Here is a 19,335-nt window from a genome sequence, read left to right on the forward strand (position 1 = left end):
GATTAGTGTGCCGTCTGCACCCTTTCATGGGACATAATCCTCTGCTGGGTCCTCTGGGCTTGTATAATGCCTCCATTCCAGCCCCTCCGCCTCCCTGAGCCTTTTCATTCCTTCCTCTACCAACGGCCAGGACACCAGGTGTTTTTTTTTTTTTACTTTGCAGAGAGTTGGCCAGCATTTTTTCTAGGCTTCTAAGACTCACTGGGTCTTTGCTAGGGCATTAGTTAAATCCCATATCCTGAAAAAATGGCTCAAACTCAACAAATTCTTGCTTATCCAGTTTCAAAGAGGCCTCAGAATCCAATCCCAGGCATACTCCCCTGGTTCCTGCCAGTACATGCAGGTCCATTTTTGTACATCTTCCTTCCCTTATCAGGCCCAGCACCAGCTGGATTATGCTGGGATTTAACCCATCAGAGGAGGTGGCGGGGGATCTGTTGTCTTGTGGGGGAGAAGTTTCTGCAGAACCTTCCAGCCCAGCAGAAGTGGTAGCTCTTTCTAGAGGTAGACAGGCCATGTCTGCATGCCCAGAGGGTGGGTGTGGGGTGGAGTGGGTGTGGAGAGACAATGTATTCAGGGGCATCCATCCAGATGACTCTGTCCCAGTTTTTACAATTCCAGGTTTTCCCTACCAGCGCCTCCACCTTTGCATAACAGACCTGCCTTGAAACAAACATCTGTAGAGCCCTGCGATTCCCCGGTCTTCAGCCTACTGTTAAATTGTGTCTACCCTTCCCTTACTGGTGATGCTGATCTCTTTATACGCTACCACCGAGGCACTCTGGTTCCCACACTCAATCTTTAACTGCTGTGGTTCTTTTTTTCACTAACCTTCTGCAGATTGTCAAGGGATAACAAGTGTTGGTGAGGATGTGGAAGTAAGGGAACCCTTGTACTCTGTTGGCAGGAATTTAAATTGGTTCAGCTGCTATGGAAAACAGTATGGAGTTTCCTCAAAAAATTAAAAATAGAGCTGCCATATGATCCAGCAATTCTATTTCTGAGTATACATTCAAAGGAAATGAAAACGGGATTTCGAAGAGATACATGCACTCTCATGTTTATTGCAGATTATGATTATTCACAATAGCCAAGATATGGAAACAACCTAAGTGTCTGTCAACAGATGAATGGATAAAAAAGATGTGAGATATCTATATGTGTATATATAGAGAGATGTAGATATGAATATTATTCACCCACGAGAAACAAGGAAATTCAGACATTTGAGACGACATGGATGAAACTTGAGGGTATTATGCTACGTGAAATAAACCAGACAAATACTGTATGATATCACTTATATATGGCATCTAAAAAAGAGTTAAAAAAAAAAAAGAAAGCCTAACTCCTAAAAACAGAGTAGAATGGTGGCTACTAGATGCTGGGGGTGTGGGGTGTGTGTGGGAGAATTAGGGAGATGTTGAAGGCTACAAACTTGCAACTAGTAGGTGAATAAATCTTGAAGAGCTAATGCACAGCATAGTGATTTTAGTCAACAATTCTGTATTATAAACTTCAAAGTTGCTAAGAGAATAGATCTTAATTGTTCCTAGCACAAAAAAGAAATGACAGGAGCTTCCCTGGTGGTGCAGTGGTTGAGAGTCCGCCTGCTGATGCAGGGGACACGGGTTCGTGCCCCGGTCCGGGAAGATCCCACGTGCCGCGGAGCGGCTGGGCCCGTGAGCCATGGCCGCTGAGCCTGCATGTCCGGAGCCTGTGCTCCACAACGGGAGATGCCGCAACAGTGAGAGACCTGCGTACTGCAAAAAAAAAAAAAAGAAATGACAATTATGTGACATGATAGAAGTGTTACCTAACACCATGGTGGTAATCATATTGTAATAGATAAATGTATCAAATCAATTCATGTATACCTTAAACTTACACAATGTTGTATGTCAATTATATATATTACATATGTTTCATTTATATGTGTGTATATGTATATACACTTAGCAGTAACCAGCAACCTTCACTGTCTTCGTTAGCCCCATGGTTTTCAAATGTTTGCTCCATTGTACCTGCATAACACTCCCCTCCATCAGGACATTTCCCCAGGTCACTGCCAATAAAATCTTTAGCAAATAAACTACCACCTTGAGCCAGGAACGGTTGGTGCCTTGCATGCCCTTCAGGATGGTGCCCTCTTTGCCTGCTGGGTACTGGCTGAGCCAGTCTTACATCCTCTCCCACTTCCTGTTTTCTCAGACCACTCATATTACCCCTGGTGTTACTCCAGGTCCTCTGGGAACAGTCACCAACATTGGATTAAGTGTGCAATAGTTTTATTAGGTAAATGCTTGTCTGAAAGGAAATAGGACATTGTGGAAGGTAGGCGGAGTCAAAGAGAGAGAGAGAGATCAGGTGGAGGTGCCCTCAACTGCCATGCAATATGAAGGAGGTTTGGTAAAGCCTTCAGGAGTCCTTGAGGCAGGCTGGCAGGAGTCTTGTGTTTACCTAGGATCCAGGCTGCTTAAGTATCCCCACCACACTCAGTCACTGGAGAGGGAGCGACTTGAGGGTGGGTTGGAGGTGTGGCCTTGGTGCAAATGTGGTGGTGGATTTCAGGGGGCAGCAGCTGATGCCCTGGGTCAATTACACTCCTGCAGTAGGAGGCCTGCAAGGAGCATCCTCATGGCTGCCACAAACCACTCATCTTCACCAGTCTACCTACATCAACACACACGAACTCTGGCTTCCCTCCTATAACAGTGGGTGAAATGTTCAATTTCAGCGCTGAATCACATTTTATCTTGCCTACTCAAAGATTTTGATCCAGCAGTTACCCCTTTCTCTCCTGGATCATCAATTTTCCCAAGTCACTGGATTATTCCTGTTAACTCTCAATAGCACCTTCCTGCCCTCACCTCTGCCTCCAGTTGCCCTCCATTTCTTTGCTTCTTATAGAAAAAAAGGAACTCCTCGAAAGAGTTGTTTACACTTGCTGTCTCCACTGCTTAAATTCTCAGTCTTTTGTTCAAAGTGAGAAGGGTTTTCCTCAGGATGATTAATTAAGTAGTATAAGTTCAGTGCGGTGAGAAACAACAGTAAGAAAGCAAATATCACCTGGAACTACATCATTTTAAGTTTGGTGACGATCACCCTTTTATTTGTCATTATGCACAGACACATCGTTTTACATAAAGAGAATAATTAATATGCTGTTCTTTTTTTTTTTAAATAATCCTTTTTTCTTCTGTCTTTTGCTTTTTGGTCATGCCAAGCGGCTTGCGGGATCCTAGTTCCCTGACCAGGGATCCAACCCAGACCCTCGGCAGTGAAGGCGCAGAGTCCTAACCACTGGAATTCCCTGCTATTTTTCTATTGTTTCCTTATTCCCCAGTTTTGAGGGTTTTGTTTATATCCTTCCCTCTCTACATCTCTTGCCACATACCCTCTCCCCCTCCTGCAGTGTACAGACATACACATGCACACATGCACGTGATGTACCCAAAATGCTACACGATACATTCCATACTTTTCTCTGTGTTCTCATACACAGAGCTTTTGTTTTGTTTATATAATGGAATCATACTAAAAATACTTCCTTGCAGCTTGTTTTTCTCATTTAACAAAACCTTGTGGAAAATCTTTTAAATCAACTAATACAGACTGATCTGTATGGTTAATGACCAATCATTTATTCAACCATTCACCTACTGATAGACATTAATTCTCCTTCTAGAGTTCTGTCACACTATCTATCTATCTATACACACACATATATGTATATAATAGTTATATATAATTATTATATGTATATAAAGCTATTTGAATATTATGTATGCATTGGTCCTCCCATCTCATGGATAGACTCCTAATTCCCAAGAGTGGGATTTCTGGGTCCAAGAGAATGCATATTTCAAATTTTAATCAATCTTGCCAGATTGCTTTCCAAAAAATCTTTAAAAATTCACGTTTCCTTCAAAAATGCAAGATAATTTTTTTCTCATCCCTGATTCTTATTCCTTCCCAAGAGTATTACCCTTCTGAGTTTTTGCCAACAGGTGAGAAAGGTAGCTTCATTGTAACTTTGGTTTGTATCTTTCTGACTGCTGGTGTGGTTGAGCATCCTCAGTGGATAAGCACCTGATTTTGGAGCCGGTCTGACTGATATTTCACCTACCAGCTGTGTGACCTTAGAAAAATTATTTACCCTCTCTGTGCCAGTTTCCTCATCTCTATAATGGGATAATAATAGTTCCAATTGCATAGTGTCGTTGAAGAGGATTAGATAAATTATTAGAACAATTTCTGGCACATAGTAAACCCTAAAAAAAGTTGTTTTTAATATGTTTATTGGCTATTTGGGTATGTTCTTCTGTGAAATGACTGTATTTTTTGCTCATTTTATATTGGGTCATTTTCTTTCTTTTTTCCATCAAATATTTCTATCAGATCTTGTTTCACCTCTTTCAATAAAGATTTTAAAGATGTTTTTCATGTATGGCATACACCTTTCATATTAAATTTAATTCTATGTAATTTGTCACTACAATAAATAGATTGTTTTTTATTATTTCTATGGCTGTTAAACTGTCATATAAATATTATAGAGAAAAAGTTTTAAATTTTAAATATTTGTCTTATATTGAGGCATCAAATGCTCTTATTCTAATAATTCTTCTTCCTAATTTTGGGTTTCCTAGGCATATAATCTTATTATTGAAAGAGAGTATTTTATCTCCTTTCCCCTAGCATTTATAATGGTTATTTTATTTTCCTCTTGTAATGTCAGAACCTTCAAAACAGTGATGCATAGCAGGTATCCCTGTTTTGTTCCTGATCTTAGTAAAGTGAGAAGTTCTACTTGTGGACAATAGGGGTTTTTTTTTTGCGGTATGTGGGCCTCTCACTCTTGTGGCCTCTCCCGTTGCGGAGCACAGGCTCCGGACGCGCAGGCTCAGCGGCCATGGCTCACGGGACCAGCCGCTCCGCGGCATGTGGGATCTTCGCGGACCGCGGTATGAACCCGTGTCCCCTGCATCGGCAGGCGGACTCTCAACCACTGCGCCACCAGGGAAGCCCTGATCTTTCATCCTTTATGGCTGTGTTGTGGATTTCAGACTTGTTTACCCAGCCTCCACAATCACATAAGCCAATTCTTCTTCTTCTTTTTTTCTTTTTTGGTGAAGGGAAAGGAGCCAATTTATGAAATTAAATAAAGTTCAATGAGGGAGTGAAGAACATGAACTAGGATACCACCGCCCTGGCTGGGCCCAGCACAGCTAAAGCTCAGCACACCATGTATCTCCGGCTTTTCCTCCCCATAAGCCAATTCTTTTAAATAAATCTCTTTATACACACACAGACACACAAACACACACACAAAATCTCCTGCTGCTTCTCCTCTAGGTGGATCCTGATTGTTCAAATACTAATTGCTTAGAAAGCTGTGGTCACATTTGGACAAGTTAAGCAGCTTATTTTGAACATCAAAACCAAATTTGAAAACTTAAAATTAAGACAGAGTATTAGCCTCCTATTTTCAATATGATAAGTTATATCTCATATGTGAATCTACCATTAGAAAAACTTCTGAAATATCTTTAACAGACTATTTAAATTCACATATTTATTAAGTCTTTTATACATAAATTAACTACAGCCATATAAGGTTCATATGAAAAGTTTTGTGCAAAATAATATTTGACACATTTAAAAATATTTTCAAAAATTTACTTTCATTCTTAGGAAGGATTGTAATAGACAAACTTGGGTGGTTTTTAAACTTTTAAATTTTTGTTTAAAGCCATGTAAGAGTATACAGACTACCTTAAGATAAAAGTGAACACATTAAGCATTAATTTAATAACATACATATTATATTAAAATATTTCTATTTTGGGTAATTTAAGAACATATTTGAGATTTTGAATTTGATGATACTTACTATGAGCTTATACTTAGTATTTCTTGGTCTAACACACACACTCTCAATATGAGTATATATACACACTCTTTCTACATACATATATTCATAGTAAATAAACTTTCATTTTTCTAATTATTCTTTTGTTTTCTTTCAGATTTGTGCAGTGGTTCATAAATATATTCTCTATAAATCCTCAAGTAGTGAAAGTAGCTCAGAACAAGAATACTGCAGAACAGTAGCATCAGGAGAAAGAGGAAAGCTGCAACCATGTAAGCACTTGGACTGAAATAAGAAAAGAAAAGTCATTAGAAGTCATTGTTCACTTTGGTTGTTAATTTTTTTAGTCAAATAATTTTTGAACAGCTAGCTGCTGTGCCACTGTTCTCTGTTAATAACTAATAAGATTTATAAGACATCTTGTCTACCCTCAAAATGTTTACCTCTTAGTGTTTGAGGCTGACCAGGGAGGAAGATAGACAGTGTGATTGATCAGTATAATGAGAGAAGGAAGGAAGTATAAAGTTCTATGGGAGCCAGGCATCAGGAAGAACTTCCAGTGGAGTTGACTGTTTTTTTCGGTTTTTTTTGTGGTACGCGGGCCTCTCACTCCTGTGGTCTCTCCCATCGCAAAGCACAGGCTCCGGACGCGCAGGCTCAGCGGCCATGGCTCACGGGCCCAGCCGCTCCGCGGCATGTGGGATCTTCCCGGACCGTGGCACGAACCCGCGTCCCCTGCATCGGCAGGCGGACCCTCAACCACTGCGCCACCAGGGAAGCCCTGGAGTTGACTTTTGAACTGAGTATAAAGTAAGAGTTAGCTAGATATGACTAGGATTAGGAGTATTAGTATGAGTTAGTTAGATAGAAATGTCTGGGAGTGGAGAAGACTAAAGTGGGCATAACATTTTAGGCAAAGGGAGATGCATTTGCAAAGATGTGGAAGCACGAGAAAACTTTAAGATCAGCCCCAGACATTCTGGAGCTAAAACTAGTTTAATGTGATTAGAATTTAGGTGGTGGGCTCAGTGGTTAGAGATGAGGAATCATAGGTTGTTCAAGGTGAGAAAGACAGCTTTCATCAAGCTACAGGGTATGAATTTTAGCCTAAGGGCAAGAGGGAGTTTCAGACATGTGATATAACATTCTCATTTTAGAAGGATGATTCTGATTGTAGTGTGAAGAACGTATGAATGGGACGCATGAGTGTGGAGGGAGAAAACCAGTTATGAGGTTTTTGTAATAACCAAATATGGTGAGAGTTTTAATTAATTACTGGTTGTAGAAATGGGGAGAAATGGATAGATCTAAGATACATTTAGAAGTTAGATTGGATTGATCTTGGTGATTGTTAAGATGTGGGGCTTGAGAAATACGTTAGAATAAAGGATGTCTCCTAAATTTGGGGATGAGGTAACTCTGAGGATGGTAGCACCATTCACTGACATAGGAAATTCACAGGGAAGGACACTTTAGAGGGTATGTGTGAATACGGTTGGTTTACTTTTGGACATATCAAATTTGAGGTACATGAGGGTCAACCAGGTATGTGTGTGTGTGTACACTTATGAGATACTACTTTCAGCTGGGATCCAGACATCTGTCTCTTCACCTCATGTTCCTCCCATCAGAGTAGGTTTATTTCTTAAGCCAAACACTGTGCTGTTTTTTATTTGGTGTCTTGGTACTTGACTTTAGTTTTTAGCTCCCTTTTAAACATATTTATTTGTTTGCAGTATTACACTTTCCCCAGTTCCCCAGTCTCATTAGTCTGACCTTCTTCCTCTGTGGATACAAGCTTAATCTAGCTCTAGTGAATCATTTCCTTCTTAGAAATTAATTAACTAACTTAATAAACCCTCTGATATATGCCAAGTACTGTGCTAGGTGCTGGGAAAACAATAATGAGTAAAAATAGATATGGTCTTCATCCTTAGAGAGCTTACATTTTAGTGGGGACATAATCATTAATCAGATAATGAGAAAATAAATATAAAATTGAACTTGTGATAAAAACTAAGTAGGAGAGGTATACAATGCAATGAAAGCTTACTATAGCAGGATTTAGCCTGGTGAATTGGCCAAGAAATGACCCCATGGGGAAAAGAAAATTATTCTAAAATTTGAAGAATTAAGTAGAAGTGGAGTTGGTAAAGTTAAGTAGGTAAAGAGGGGAAGGAAGAGATTCCAGATAGAGAAAATAGCATGTGCAAAGCTCCTGCTATGGGACAGAGCATGGAGAAGACTGGGGATTGAAAGAAGGTTGATAGGTCTGGAGCTGAGAAAATGAGGGGAATATGATGCAAGATGAGACTGGAGACATAGGTAGGGGCTAGAGCAGAAAAGGTCTTGGAGGCCATGTTAAGAAGTTCCCATTTTAAGGAAAGAAACTTAAGGGTTTTAAGCTACTAAAATTAGCATTATGAGTCTATTGCAGTAATTCGGATCAGAGATAATGGTAACTTGGATTAAAGTGGTGTGGTGGTGATGGGTTTGGTGAAGTGGATTCATTTAAGGGCAATTTAAGAGGTTAAATGAATGGGAGGCAGTGACTGGATGAGCTGGAGGAGAGAGAGAGAAAGAAATGAATGTGATCCCTAGGTTTTTGTTTTTCATTTTTGACTGCTAGGTGTTTGGCTTGTACAGTTTGATGTGCTATTTCCTGAGTGAGGGAACATTGGAAAATAGGGTCGCCATATTTTTCAACTCCAGAGGGCACCATTCACATTACAGCCTATGTGAATGAATTCTGCTTGAGCTGTGCAATGACAATTCATAGGGCTGAATGCAATTACCTTGATAAGTTAGTTTTACAGTGGTACAAATAATGGGGTAAGGGAATGGGTGGTAAGATCATGAGTTCATTTTTGGCCATGTCCAGTTTGACCAGTCTTTGAGATATCTAAGAGAAGAGGTTAAGTAGAGAGTGGGATATATGGCCCTGGACTGGGCTAGAGATATGATTTGGGAGTTGTGTGTTTATAGATATTAACTGAAATCATGGGTATGGATGAACTTGCCAGAATGAGCAGCTAGAAAACCAGGACTGAGCCCTAAGGAAGGTCAACATTTAATGGCTGGTGATATACGTTGAGGCTGTCTTCACTAGAGAGAGAGAGAGAATGGCTACAGAAGGCTAGGAAAACCTATAGAGCAATATGGCAGCCAAAGGGACAGTCAACACTAATGGAAGCTCAAATAAAATGTGGACTGAAAACTATCTGTCAGATTTAGTGTAGGCCAGTTGCAGCTCAAGATGGTGACAAAGGAGCCTCCTGAACTTACCTCCTTCCATGGACACACCTATCCTACAGCTACATATAGAACAACTCCCTCTGAAAGAAATCCAGAAACTAGCTGAGCAACTCTTACACATTGGGTGAATGAGAAAAACCCACTCACATAAAAACGATTAGGAGAGACTGAGGCACAATCTCACCCAAACTCCTAGCCCCAGCAGAGCAACATACAATGAGGAGGGAACTCACAAATCCTAGCTTCTCCCTAAGGAGTTTGGATCCAATACCCAGTACCCCAACTTTTAAAACTTCCACCTGAGGGATGGGACCCCCAAACACCTAGCTCTGAAAGCCAGCTAGGCTTTCATCCATGAGACCCACAAGGCTGTAGCAAACAAATGGGATCCTGAGGACTCTTGGTGGCTAACCCCCTCTCTCACTCCCCGCTCAGCACAGAGCCAGCAGACTGAAATGCCCATCTCCCATCTTTCCATGAAAGAGACCTAGTTGCTTATCTTAAAAGCTGAGGGCTTCCCTGGTGGTGCAGTGGTTGAGAGTCCGCCTGCCAATGCAGGGGACACGGGTTCGTGCCCCGGTCCGGGAAGATCCCACATGCCGCGGAGCGGCTGGGCCCGTGAGCCATGGCCGCTGAGCCTGCGCATAAAAAGCTGAAATCTGAGGTTTAGTCTCCTAATATAACACACATCTAGGGGCCAACTGCAATCTTCTGCAGAGACTGGGAAGCTGGCAGATGCCATCTTTGCGCTCTCCCTCTGCCTCTCCCCAGGTCACTGGTATCTCCCTGAAATGATGTTGTGCATACTTCTGATGCTCCAGTTTCTACAGCTGCTGCTGAGGGGGACACACCTGAGCACACCTGTTATAGTCCCACAGGACTATAACAACTGTTCTTAACTGGCTATTCCCTTAGCGTTCAGCACAGAGGGAAGAGAAAGAAAGGTAATCTTCTGGTCTTTCTCTGAAAGAGGCCTACATGCATACTTTAAAAGCTGCTGCTTGAGGGTCCAGCTTCCAGCCAGGCTGCATCTAGGTTCTGACTGAGATCCTCCTCTTTGGGACACTAACAGGTGTTGGTACACCCTCAACTACTGGGAGACACTAAGAACTAAGAAGGCAGCTTGGACAATCACAACGGTTTAAAAGACAAACGACAGCTAGGGCTGGGCTGAACACTAAGTTCCATCTGGGAGAAGTGGCTCTTTTATCTATTGCATAGAAACCAACACAGAAAATCTAGGAAAATGAAGCAACAGAGAAATACATTCCAAACAAAAGAACAAGATAAAACTTCAGAAACAGACCTTAATGAAATGGAGATAAGTAATTGACCTAATAGAGTTCAAAATAATGGTCATAAAGATGCTCAGTGAAGTCAGGAGAACAATGCATGAAAAGTGAGAATTTCAACAGAGAGACAGAATATATAAAAAAGTACCAAACAGATTTAGTGCAGGTCAAAGCTGTTCTAATGAGAAGTAACTGGTGAAGGTATGACAGAGAAAGCAGGCTGGATGGATTAGCAAAATAGGGATGGAATATAGGGAAATGAGGAGTATGAGAGTAAACAAGCCTTTTAAGGAGTTGATCTTGCAAAAAGGTGGTGGCTGGAAGGGGATATAGTTGTTGTTGTTTTATTTGCTTAAAAAACTTGAGGGTGATTAAAAGCCTATTGGGGGCTTCCCTGGTGGCGCAGTGGTTGAGAGTCCGCCTGCCGATGCAGGGGACACGGGTTCGTGCCCCGGTCCGGGAGGATTCCACATGCCACGGAGCGGCTGGGCCCGTGAGCCATGGCCGCTGAGCCTGTGCGTCCGGAGCCTGTGCTCCGCAACGGGAGAAGCCACAACAGTGAGAGGCCTGCGTACCGCAAAAAAAAAAAAAAAAAAAAAAAAAAAAAAAAAAAAAAGCCTATTGGAAGGATCTAGTTGTGAGGGAAAGTTGAATATATAGAAGAGAGAAGGAATAATTGACTTGGAATTTTCCTTAGAAAGTGGGAAGGAATAGGGTTCAAGGCATAGGTAGAAGAATTATATTTAAAGAGGATGTAGAAGGATAGAAAGAGGAGAGAATGGGTTTAGATATTAGTTGGTTTATATGTTTGGAATCTGAAATAAAGGTCTGATGGCTTCTAATTTCCCGTCTGATAGCTTCTAATTTCTCTGTAAAGGTGAAAAAAAAGTTCATTTGATGATTGTTAAGGAAAGGAGGTCCAAGGAGCAAACTAATTAGATAAGGTCTGAAGCAGTTGTTATGGAAAGTGGAAACACTGGTTGACCAGAGGAAGAAAGTAGGATTTCCGGGTAGTGTTGGCAATGTATTTGAAGTTGGTGATCAATTTGCCCTGTTGTGTAACTTTCTTTACGGGGCTGCTCAGATATAATCACAAAGAAAGAAGGTAGTTAGGGGCTTGCCAGAGGGAGTGCCAAATTCCAGAAAGGTAAGGGAATACTAGAAAATGTTATTGAAATAATAGACTTTGTTTGAAATGTAAGGAAATAGGAGGTAAAAAAGGAGAGATTGAAAGTAGAGGTGGAGGTCCCAACGAGGATGAAGAAGAATTGTAGCAGGTGTAGTTGAATTAACAAGCTGGGAAGGTCCTAGAGCCCGCGAGCCACAACTACTGAGCCTGCGTGCCACAACTACTGAAGCCTGTGCACCTGGAGCCTGTGCTCCACAACAAGAGAAGCCACTGCAATGAGAAGCCTGTGCACCACATGAAGAGTAGCCCCCCTCATGCCGCAACTAGAGAAAAACCTGCGTGCAGCAATGAAGACTCAACGCAGCCAAATAAATAAATAAATAAATAAGTTGCATGTTTAAAAAGAAAAATCCAGCTACTGGGAGGTGAGCTGGGGTAAATAGGTGAGATGCCCCTTTACTCCCTCCTCTCCTCCCTAACTCACCAACTCCCCCTTCTGTTGGTGGATACTTGGGTGGATGTATGTTCTTAATATTCATCTAAATCAAACATACAAATCTAATGAGAAAGAGAAGTTGCTGCAGAAAGGCTATGCATGTTTCCTAAAGTTTCCTAGAAACCAGGCATGGCTTATCTCATTTGCAGATTATTCACACCATTAACCTCCGATTAGCATAAAAAACTGAGGAGTCAGTAATATTTAAAGTAGGGCCATAAGTAACTTAAGTGTTTGTGGTCCACTCTTGTTTAACATTTTCCAAAACAAAATAAAAACACAGCACAGAGAAGCAGAGTCATCTGCCATCCCAACATTTGTATTAAGACTTTTCACTCTGCTCTCCAAGGAAACTAAAGCTGAATCCAGGGAAATGCCTTTACTACCCATTTCCTGTATGTATTGGAATGATGGCCAGTGGTCAAGGGCTGACTCAGGGTCATTGGGGCACAGCCACTGTCCTCTCCCTGTCCCCACTGCTGCAGTCTACCATCTGCCCTTAGGTGGAGTTGAAAGACGCTTTTGATTGGGAAGACAATGGCTGTTGAGGGGGATGAACAAAAGGCGACCCAACTGCAGCAACAATTTTCAGGAATTCCTACTTGCTGTATCCCTGGTTTAGTAGATACATACAATTTTTAGGATGTCACATGTAGGACAGAAGCATTAGTGTCCCAGGAAGATAGGGGAGACATCTGTTTCCTTTTTAGCTGCCACCGTATCCTTTACAACTTCCCTCATTAAAGACTGATCAGGCACCAGTCGTTACCTGGGAATCACTCCAAAGGTCTCTATTGCAAATATAGTGGTGAGGTTACAGAAACTGCAAATTAGAAAAATAATATTAAAGATTAAATTAAATACAGTGTATTACAAGACTCCCTGCACATCTCTATGGTAACAACCAAATCATGTATAATCTTAGTTAAGGTGTCATTTTCTTTTTTATTTTTTCTTTCAAGATAGTTAATAATTTTATTATTACTAAAAGAAATTTTTATCAAACTGAGCATTACCTTCCATTTTACAGAGAAAAATCTCCACTATAGAGTAAGGAATGAGAATTATTAATGATGAATTATGTAATTTCATTTAAATCACATCTATATGACAAACTATCAAGTTGGTTAGTTAGTCTACGAAGAATTTGATATATTTATAAGTCAAAGGCCTTTATAATTAAGAAAATTACTATATTTAAATATATACTCCCTTCTTTGTTCTGCTGATAATTTCACTGCAAAATCATGGTTGGTAGACTGACATCAAAGAAGACTTGCTAAGAATTTTGTTCCGTTAAGTGGACAACTTCACTAATTTCATTAGCTTTTTTTTTGAGTCTTTTTTTTAAAATTGAAGTACAGTATAGCTGATTTTCAAGGTTGTGTTAATTTCAGTGTAAAACAAAGTGATTCAGTTATACGTATATCTGTTCTTTTTCAGATTCTTTTCCCTTATAGGTTATTATAAAATATCTAGTATACTTCCTTGTGCTAAACTATAGGTTGGTTGTTGGTTATCTATTTTGTATATAGTAGTCTGTATATGTTAATCCCAACCTCTTAATTTATCCCTCCTGGCTCTTTCCCCTTTGGTAACCATAAATTTGTTTTCTATGTCTGTGAGTCTATTTCTATGTTGTAAATATGTTCATATTTATCTTTTCTTTCTTTCCTTTTTTTTTTGATTTCACATATAAGTGGTATCAATATGGTATTTTTCTTTCTCTGTCTGGCTTACTTCACTTAGTATGATAATCTCTAGGTCCATCCATGTTGCTGCAAATGGATATAACATCTTTTTCCATTCATCTGTCAATGAACATTTAAGTTGCTTCCATGTCTTGGCTATTTTAAATAGTGCTGCAGTGCGATTAGGGCACATGTGTCTTTCCAAATTACAGTTTTCTCCAGATATGCCCCCGAGTGGGATCCCTTGATCATATGGTAACTCTATTTTTAGTTTTTAAAGAAACCTCCATACTGTTCTCCATAGTGGCTCTACCAATTTACATTCTCACCAACAGTGCAAGAGGGTTCCCTTTTCTCCACACCCTCTCCAGCATTGTTATTTGTAGACTTTTTGATGATGGCCATTCTAACCAACGTGAGGTGATACATCAGTGTAGTTTTGATTCGCATTTCTCTGATAATTAGTGATGTTGAACATTTTTTTCACATGCCTATTCACCATCTTTATGTCTTCGTGGAGAAATGTCTATTGAGATCTTCTGCTCATTTTTTGATTGGGTTGTTTTTTGATATTGAACTATATGAGCTGTTTGTATACTTTGGAAATTAATGCCTTGTTGGTAGCATTGTTTGCAGGTATTTTCTCCCAGTCTGTAAGTTGTCTTTTCATTTCGTCTATGGTTTCTTTTGCTATGCAAAAGCTGTTAAGTTTAAGTAGGCCCCATTTGCTTATTTTTGTTTTTATTTCTATTATTCTAGGAGATGATCCAAAAACATATTGCTGTGATTTATGTCAAAGAGTGTTCTGCCTATGTTTTCTTTTTTTTTGAATTTTATTTATTTTTTTATATAGCAGGTTCTTATTAGTTATCCATTTTATACACATCAGTGTATACATGTCAATCCCAATCTCCCAGTTCATCCCACCCCCACCACCGTGGCTTTCCCCCCTTCGTGTCCATATGTTTGTTCTCTACATCTGTGTCTCAATTTCTGCCCTGCAAACCAGTTGATCTGTACCATTTTTCTAGGTTCCACATATATGTGTTAATATACGATATTTGTTTTTCTCTTTCTGACTTTCTTCACTCTGTATGACAGTCTCTAGATGCATCCACATCTCTACAAATGGCCTAATTTTGTTCCTTTTATGACTGAGTAATATTCCATTGTATATATGTACCACATCTTCTTTATCCATTCTTCTGTTGATGGGCATTTAGGTTGTTTGCATGACCTGGCTATTGTACATAGTGTGGCAATGAATATTGGGGTGCATGTGTCTTTTTGAATTATGGTTTTCTCTAGGTATATGCCCAGTAGTGGGATTGCTGGGTCATATGGTAATTCTATTTTCAGTTGTTTAAGGAACCTCCATACTGTTCTCCATAGTGGCTGTATCAATTTACATTCCCACCAACATTGCAAGAGGGTTCCCTTTTCTCCACACCCTCTCCAGCATTTGTTGTTTGTAGATTTTCTGATGATACCCATTCTAACTGGTGTGAGGTGATACCTCATTGTAGTTTTGATTTGCATTTCTCTAATAATCAGTGATGTTGAGCAGCTTTTCATATGCCTCTTGGCCATCTGTATGTCTTCTTTGGAGAAATGTCTATTTAGGTCTTCTGGCTATTTTTTTTAACATTTTTTGATTGGGTTGTTTGTTTTTTTAATATTGAGCTGCATGATCTGTTTATATATTTTGGAGATTAATCCTTTGTCCATTGATTCATTTGCAAATATTTTCTCCCATTCTGAGGGTTGTTTTTTTGTCTTGTTTGTAGTTACCTTTGCTTTGCAAAAGCTTGTACATTTCATTAGGTCCCGTTTGTTTATTTTTGTTTTTATTTCCATTACTTCAGGAGGTGGATCAAAAAAGATCTTGCTGTGATTTACGTCAAAGAGTGTTCTTCCTATGTTTTCCTCTAAGAGTTTTATAGTATCTTGTCTTACATTTAGGTCTTTAATCTATTTTGATTTTATTTTTGTGTATGGTGTTAGGGAGTGTTCTAATTTCATTCTTTTACATGTAGATGTCCAGTTTTCCCAGCACCACTTATTGAAGAGACTGTCTTTTCTCTATTGTATATCCTTGCCTCCTTTGTCATAGATTAGTTGACCATAGGTGTGTGGGTTTATCTCTGGGCTTTCTATCCTGTTCCATTGATCTATATTTCTGTTTTTGTGCCAGTACCATACTGTCTTGATGACTGTAGCTTTGTAGTATAGTTGGAAGTCAGGGAGTCTGAGTCCTCCAGCTCGGTTTTCTTCCCTCAAGACTGCTTTGGCTATTCGGGGTCGTTTGTGTCTCACACAAATTTTAAGATTTTTTGTTCTAGTTCTGTAGAAAATGCCACTGTAATTTGATAGGGATTGCATTGAATCTGTAGATTGCTTTGGGTAGTAGAGTCATTTTCACAATATTGATTTTTCCAATCCAAGAACATGGTATATCTCTCCATCTGTTTGTATCATCTTTAATTTCTTTCATCAGTGTCTTACAGTTTTCTGCATATAGGTCTTTTGTCTCCCTAGTCGGTTTATTCCTAGGTATTTTATTTTTTTTGTTACAATGGTAAATGCGAGTGTTTCCTTAATTTCTCTTTCAGATTTTTCATCATTAGTGTATAAGAGTGCAAGAGATTTCTGTGCATTAATTTTGTATCCTGCTACTTTACCAAATTCATTGATTAGCTCTAGTACTTTTCTGGTGGCATCTTTAGGATTCTCCATGTATAGTATCATGTCATCTGCAAACAGTGACAGTTTTACTTCTTTTCCAATTTGTATTCCTTTTATTTCTTTTTCTTCTCTGATTGCCATGGCTAGGACTTCCTAAACAATATTGAATAATAGTAGTGAGAGTGGACATCCTTGCCTTGTTCCAGATCTTAGAGGAAATGCTTTCAGTTTTTCACCATTGAGAATGATGTTTGCTGTGGGTTTGTCATATATGGCCTTTATTATGTTGAGGTAGGTTCCCTCTATGCCCATTTTCTGGAGAGTTTTTATCATAAATGGGTGTTGAATTTTGTCAAAAGCTTTTTCTGCATCTATCGGGATGATCATATGGTTTTTCTTCTTCAATTTGTTAATATGGTGTATCACATTGATTGATTTACAAATATTGAAGAATCCTTGCATCCCTGGGATAAATCCCACCTGATCATGGCGTATGATCCTTTTAATGTGTTGTTGGATTCTGTTTGCTAGTATTTTGTTGAGGATTTTTGCATCTATATTCATCAGTGATATTGGTCTGTAATTTTCTTTTTTGTAGTATGTTTTTTTTTTTTTTTTGCGGTACGCGGGCCTCTCACTGTTGTGACCTCTGCCGTTGTGGTGCACAGGCTCCAGATGCGCAGGCTCAGCAGCCATGGCTCACGGGCCTAGCCACTCTGTGGCATGTGGGACTTCCTGGACCGGGGCACGAACCCGTGTCCCCTGCATCAGCAGGCAGACTCTCAACCACTGCTCAACCAGGGATGCCCTGTTGGAAGATTTTTAATCACAGTTTCAATTTCATTACTTGTGATTGGTCTGTTCATATTTTCTATTTCTTTCTGGTTCAGTCTTGGAAGGTTATACCTTTCTAAGAATTTTTCCGTTTCTTCCAGGTTGTCCATTTTATTGGCATAGAGTTGCTGGTAGTAGTCTCTTACGATGCTTTGTATTTCTGCGGTGTCTGTTGTAACTTCTCCTTTTTCATGTCTAATTTTATTGATTTGAGTTCTCTCCCTCTTTTTCTTGATGAGTCTGGCTAATGGTTTATCAATTTTGTTTATCTTCTCAAAGAACCAGCTTTTAGTTTTATGGACCTTTCCTATTGTTTTCTTTGTTTCTATTTCATTTATTTTTGCTCTGATCTTTATGATTTCTTTCCTTCTGCTGACTTTGGGTTTTATTTGTTCTTCTTTCTCTAGTTCCTTTAGGTGTAAAGGAACCTGCATCCCATAGGTTTTGGGTCATCACGTGATCATTGTCATTTGTCTCCAGGTATTTTTTGATTTCTTCTTTGATTTCTCCAGTGATCTCTTGGCTTTTTAGTAACCTATTGTTTAGCCTCCATGTTTTTGTGTTTTTTACATTTTTTCCCTGTAATTGATTTCTAATCTCATGATGATGTTTTCAGAAAAGATGCTTGATATGATTTCAATTTTCTTAAATTTACTGAGGCTTGATTTGTGTGCCAAGATGTGATCTATCCTGGAGAATGTTCTGTGCGCACTTAAGAAGACAGTGTATTCTGTTGTTTTGGGATGGAATGCCCTATAAATGTCAGTTAAGTTCATCCTGTTTAATGTTTGGTTTAAAGCTTGTGTTTCCTGATTTATTTTCATTTTGGATGATCTGTCCATTGGTGAAAGTGGGGTGCTAAATTCCCCTACTATATTTGTGTTACTATCGATTTCCACTTTTACGGCTGTTAGCATTTGCCTTATGTATTGAGGTGATCCTTTTTTGGGTGCATAAATAATTACAATTGTTATATCTTCTTTTTGGATTGATCCCTTGATCATTATGTAGTGTCCTTCTATGTCTCCTGTAATAGTCTTTATTTTAAAGTCTATTTTGTCTGATTTGAGAATTGCTACTCCAGCTTTCTTTTGATTTCCATTGGCATGGAATATCTTTTTCCATCCCCTCACTTTCAGTCTGTATGTGTCCCTAGGTCTGAAGTGGGTCTCTTGTAGACAGCATATGTATGGGTCTTGTTTTTGTATCCATTCAGCAAACCTGTGTTTTTGGTTGGAGCATGTAATCCATTCACGTTTAAGGTAATTATCGATATGTATGTTCCTATGACCATTTTCTTAATTGTTTTGGGTTTGCTTTTGTAGGCCCTTATCTTCTCTTGTGTTTCTCACTTAGAGAAGTTCCTTTAGCATTTTTTGTAGAGTTTGTTTGGTGTTGCTGAATTCTCTTAGCTTTTGCTTGTCTGTAAAGCTTTTGATTTCTCCATCAAATCTGAATGAGATCCTTGCCGGGTAGAGTAATCTTGGTTGTAGGTTCTTCCCTTTCATCACTTTAAATATGTCATGCCACCCCCTTCTGGTTTGTAGAGTTTCTGCCGAGAAATCCGCTAACCATATGGGAGTTCCCTTGTATGTTATTTGTTGTTTTTCCCTTGCTGCTTTCAATAATTTTTCTTTGTCTTTAATTTTTGCCAATTTGATTACTATGTGCCTTGGGGTGTTTCTCCTGGGTTTATCCTGTATTGGACTCTCTGCACTTCCTGGACTTGGGTGGCTATTTCCTTTCCCATGTTAGGGAAGTTTTCGACTATAATCACTTCAAATATTTTCTCAGGTCCTTTCTCTCTCTCTTCTCCTTCTGGGACCCCTATAATGCGAATGTTGTTGCGTTTAATGTCCCAGATGTCTCTTAAGCTGTCTTCATTTCTTTTCATTCTTTTTTCTTTATTCTGTTCTGCAGCAGTGAATTCCACCATTCTGTCTTCCAGGTCACTTGTCCGTTCTTCTGCCTCAGTTATTCTGCTATTGATTCCTTGTAGTGTATTTTTCATTTCAGTTATTGTATTGTTCATCTCTGTTTGTTTGTTCTTTAATTCTTCTAGGTCTTTGTTAAACATT

At 39.4% G+C, this 19,335-nt stretch overlaps 1 protein-coding gene across 1 annotated transcript in view; it reads right to left on the minus strand.

Moving 5' to 3' along the window:
• Positions 1 to 6,006: 6,006 nt before the first annotated feature.
• The window catches only part of CATSPERE (catsper channel auxiliary subunit epsilon), a 241,170-nt gene continuing 227,841 nt past the window's right edge, over positions 6,007 to 19,335 (minus strand). The window contains exons 21-22 of the mRNA XM_060142069.1: positions 12,817 to 12,870; positions 6,007 to 6,160 (exon numbers count right to left, since the gene is read on the minus strand). Coding sequence (XP_059998052.1) covers positions 6,007 to 6,160; positions 12,817 to 12,870 — 208 coding nt within the window. The remainder of the gene's footprint in view (positions 6,161 to 12,816; positions 12,871 to 19,335) is intronic.

This window comes from Lagenorhynchus albirostris, chromosome 2 (genome assembly GCF_949774975.1).
Source record: "Lagenorhynchus albirostris chromosome 2, mLagAlb1.1, whole genome shotgun sequence".
Taxonomy (NCBI): Eukaryota; Metazoa; Chordata; class Mammalia; order Artiodactyla; family Delphinidae; genus Lagenorhynchus; species Lagenorhynchus albirostris.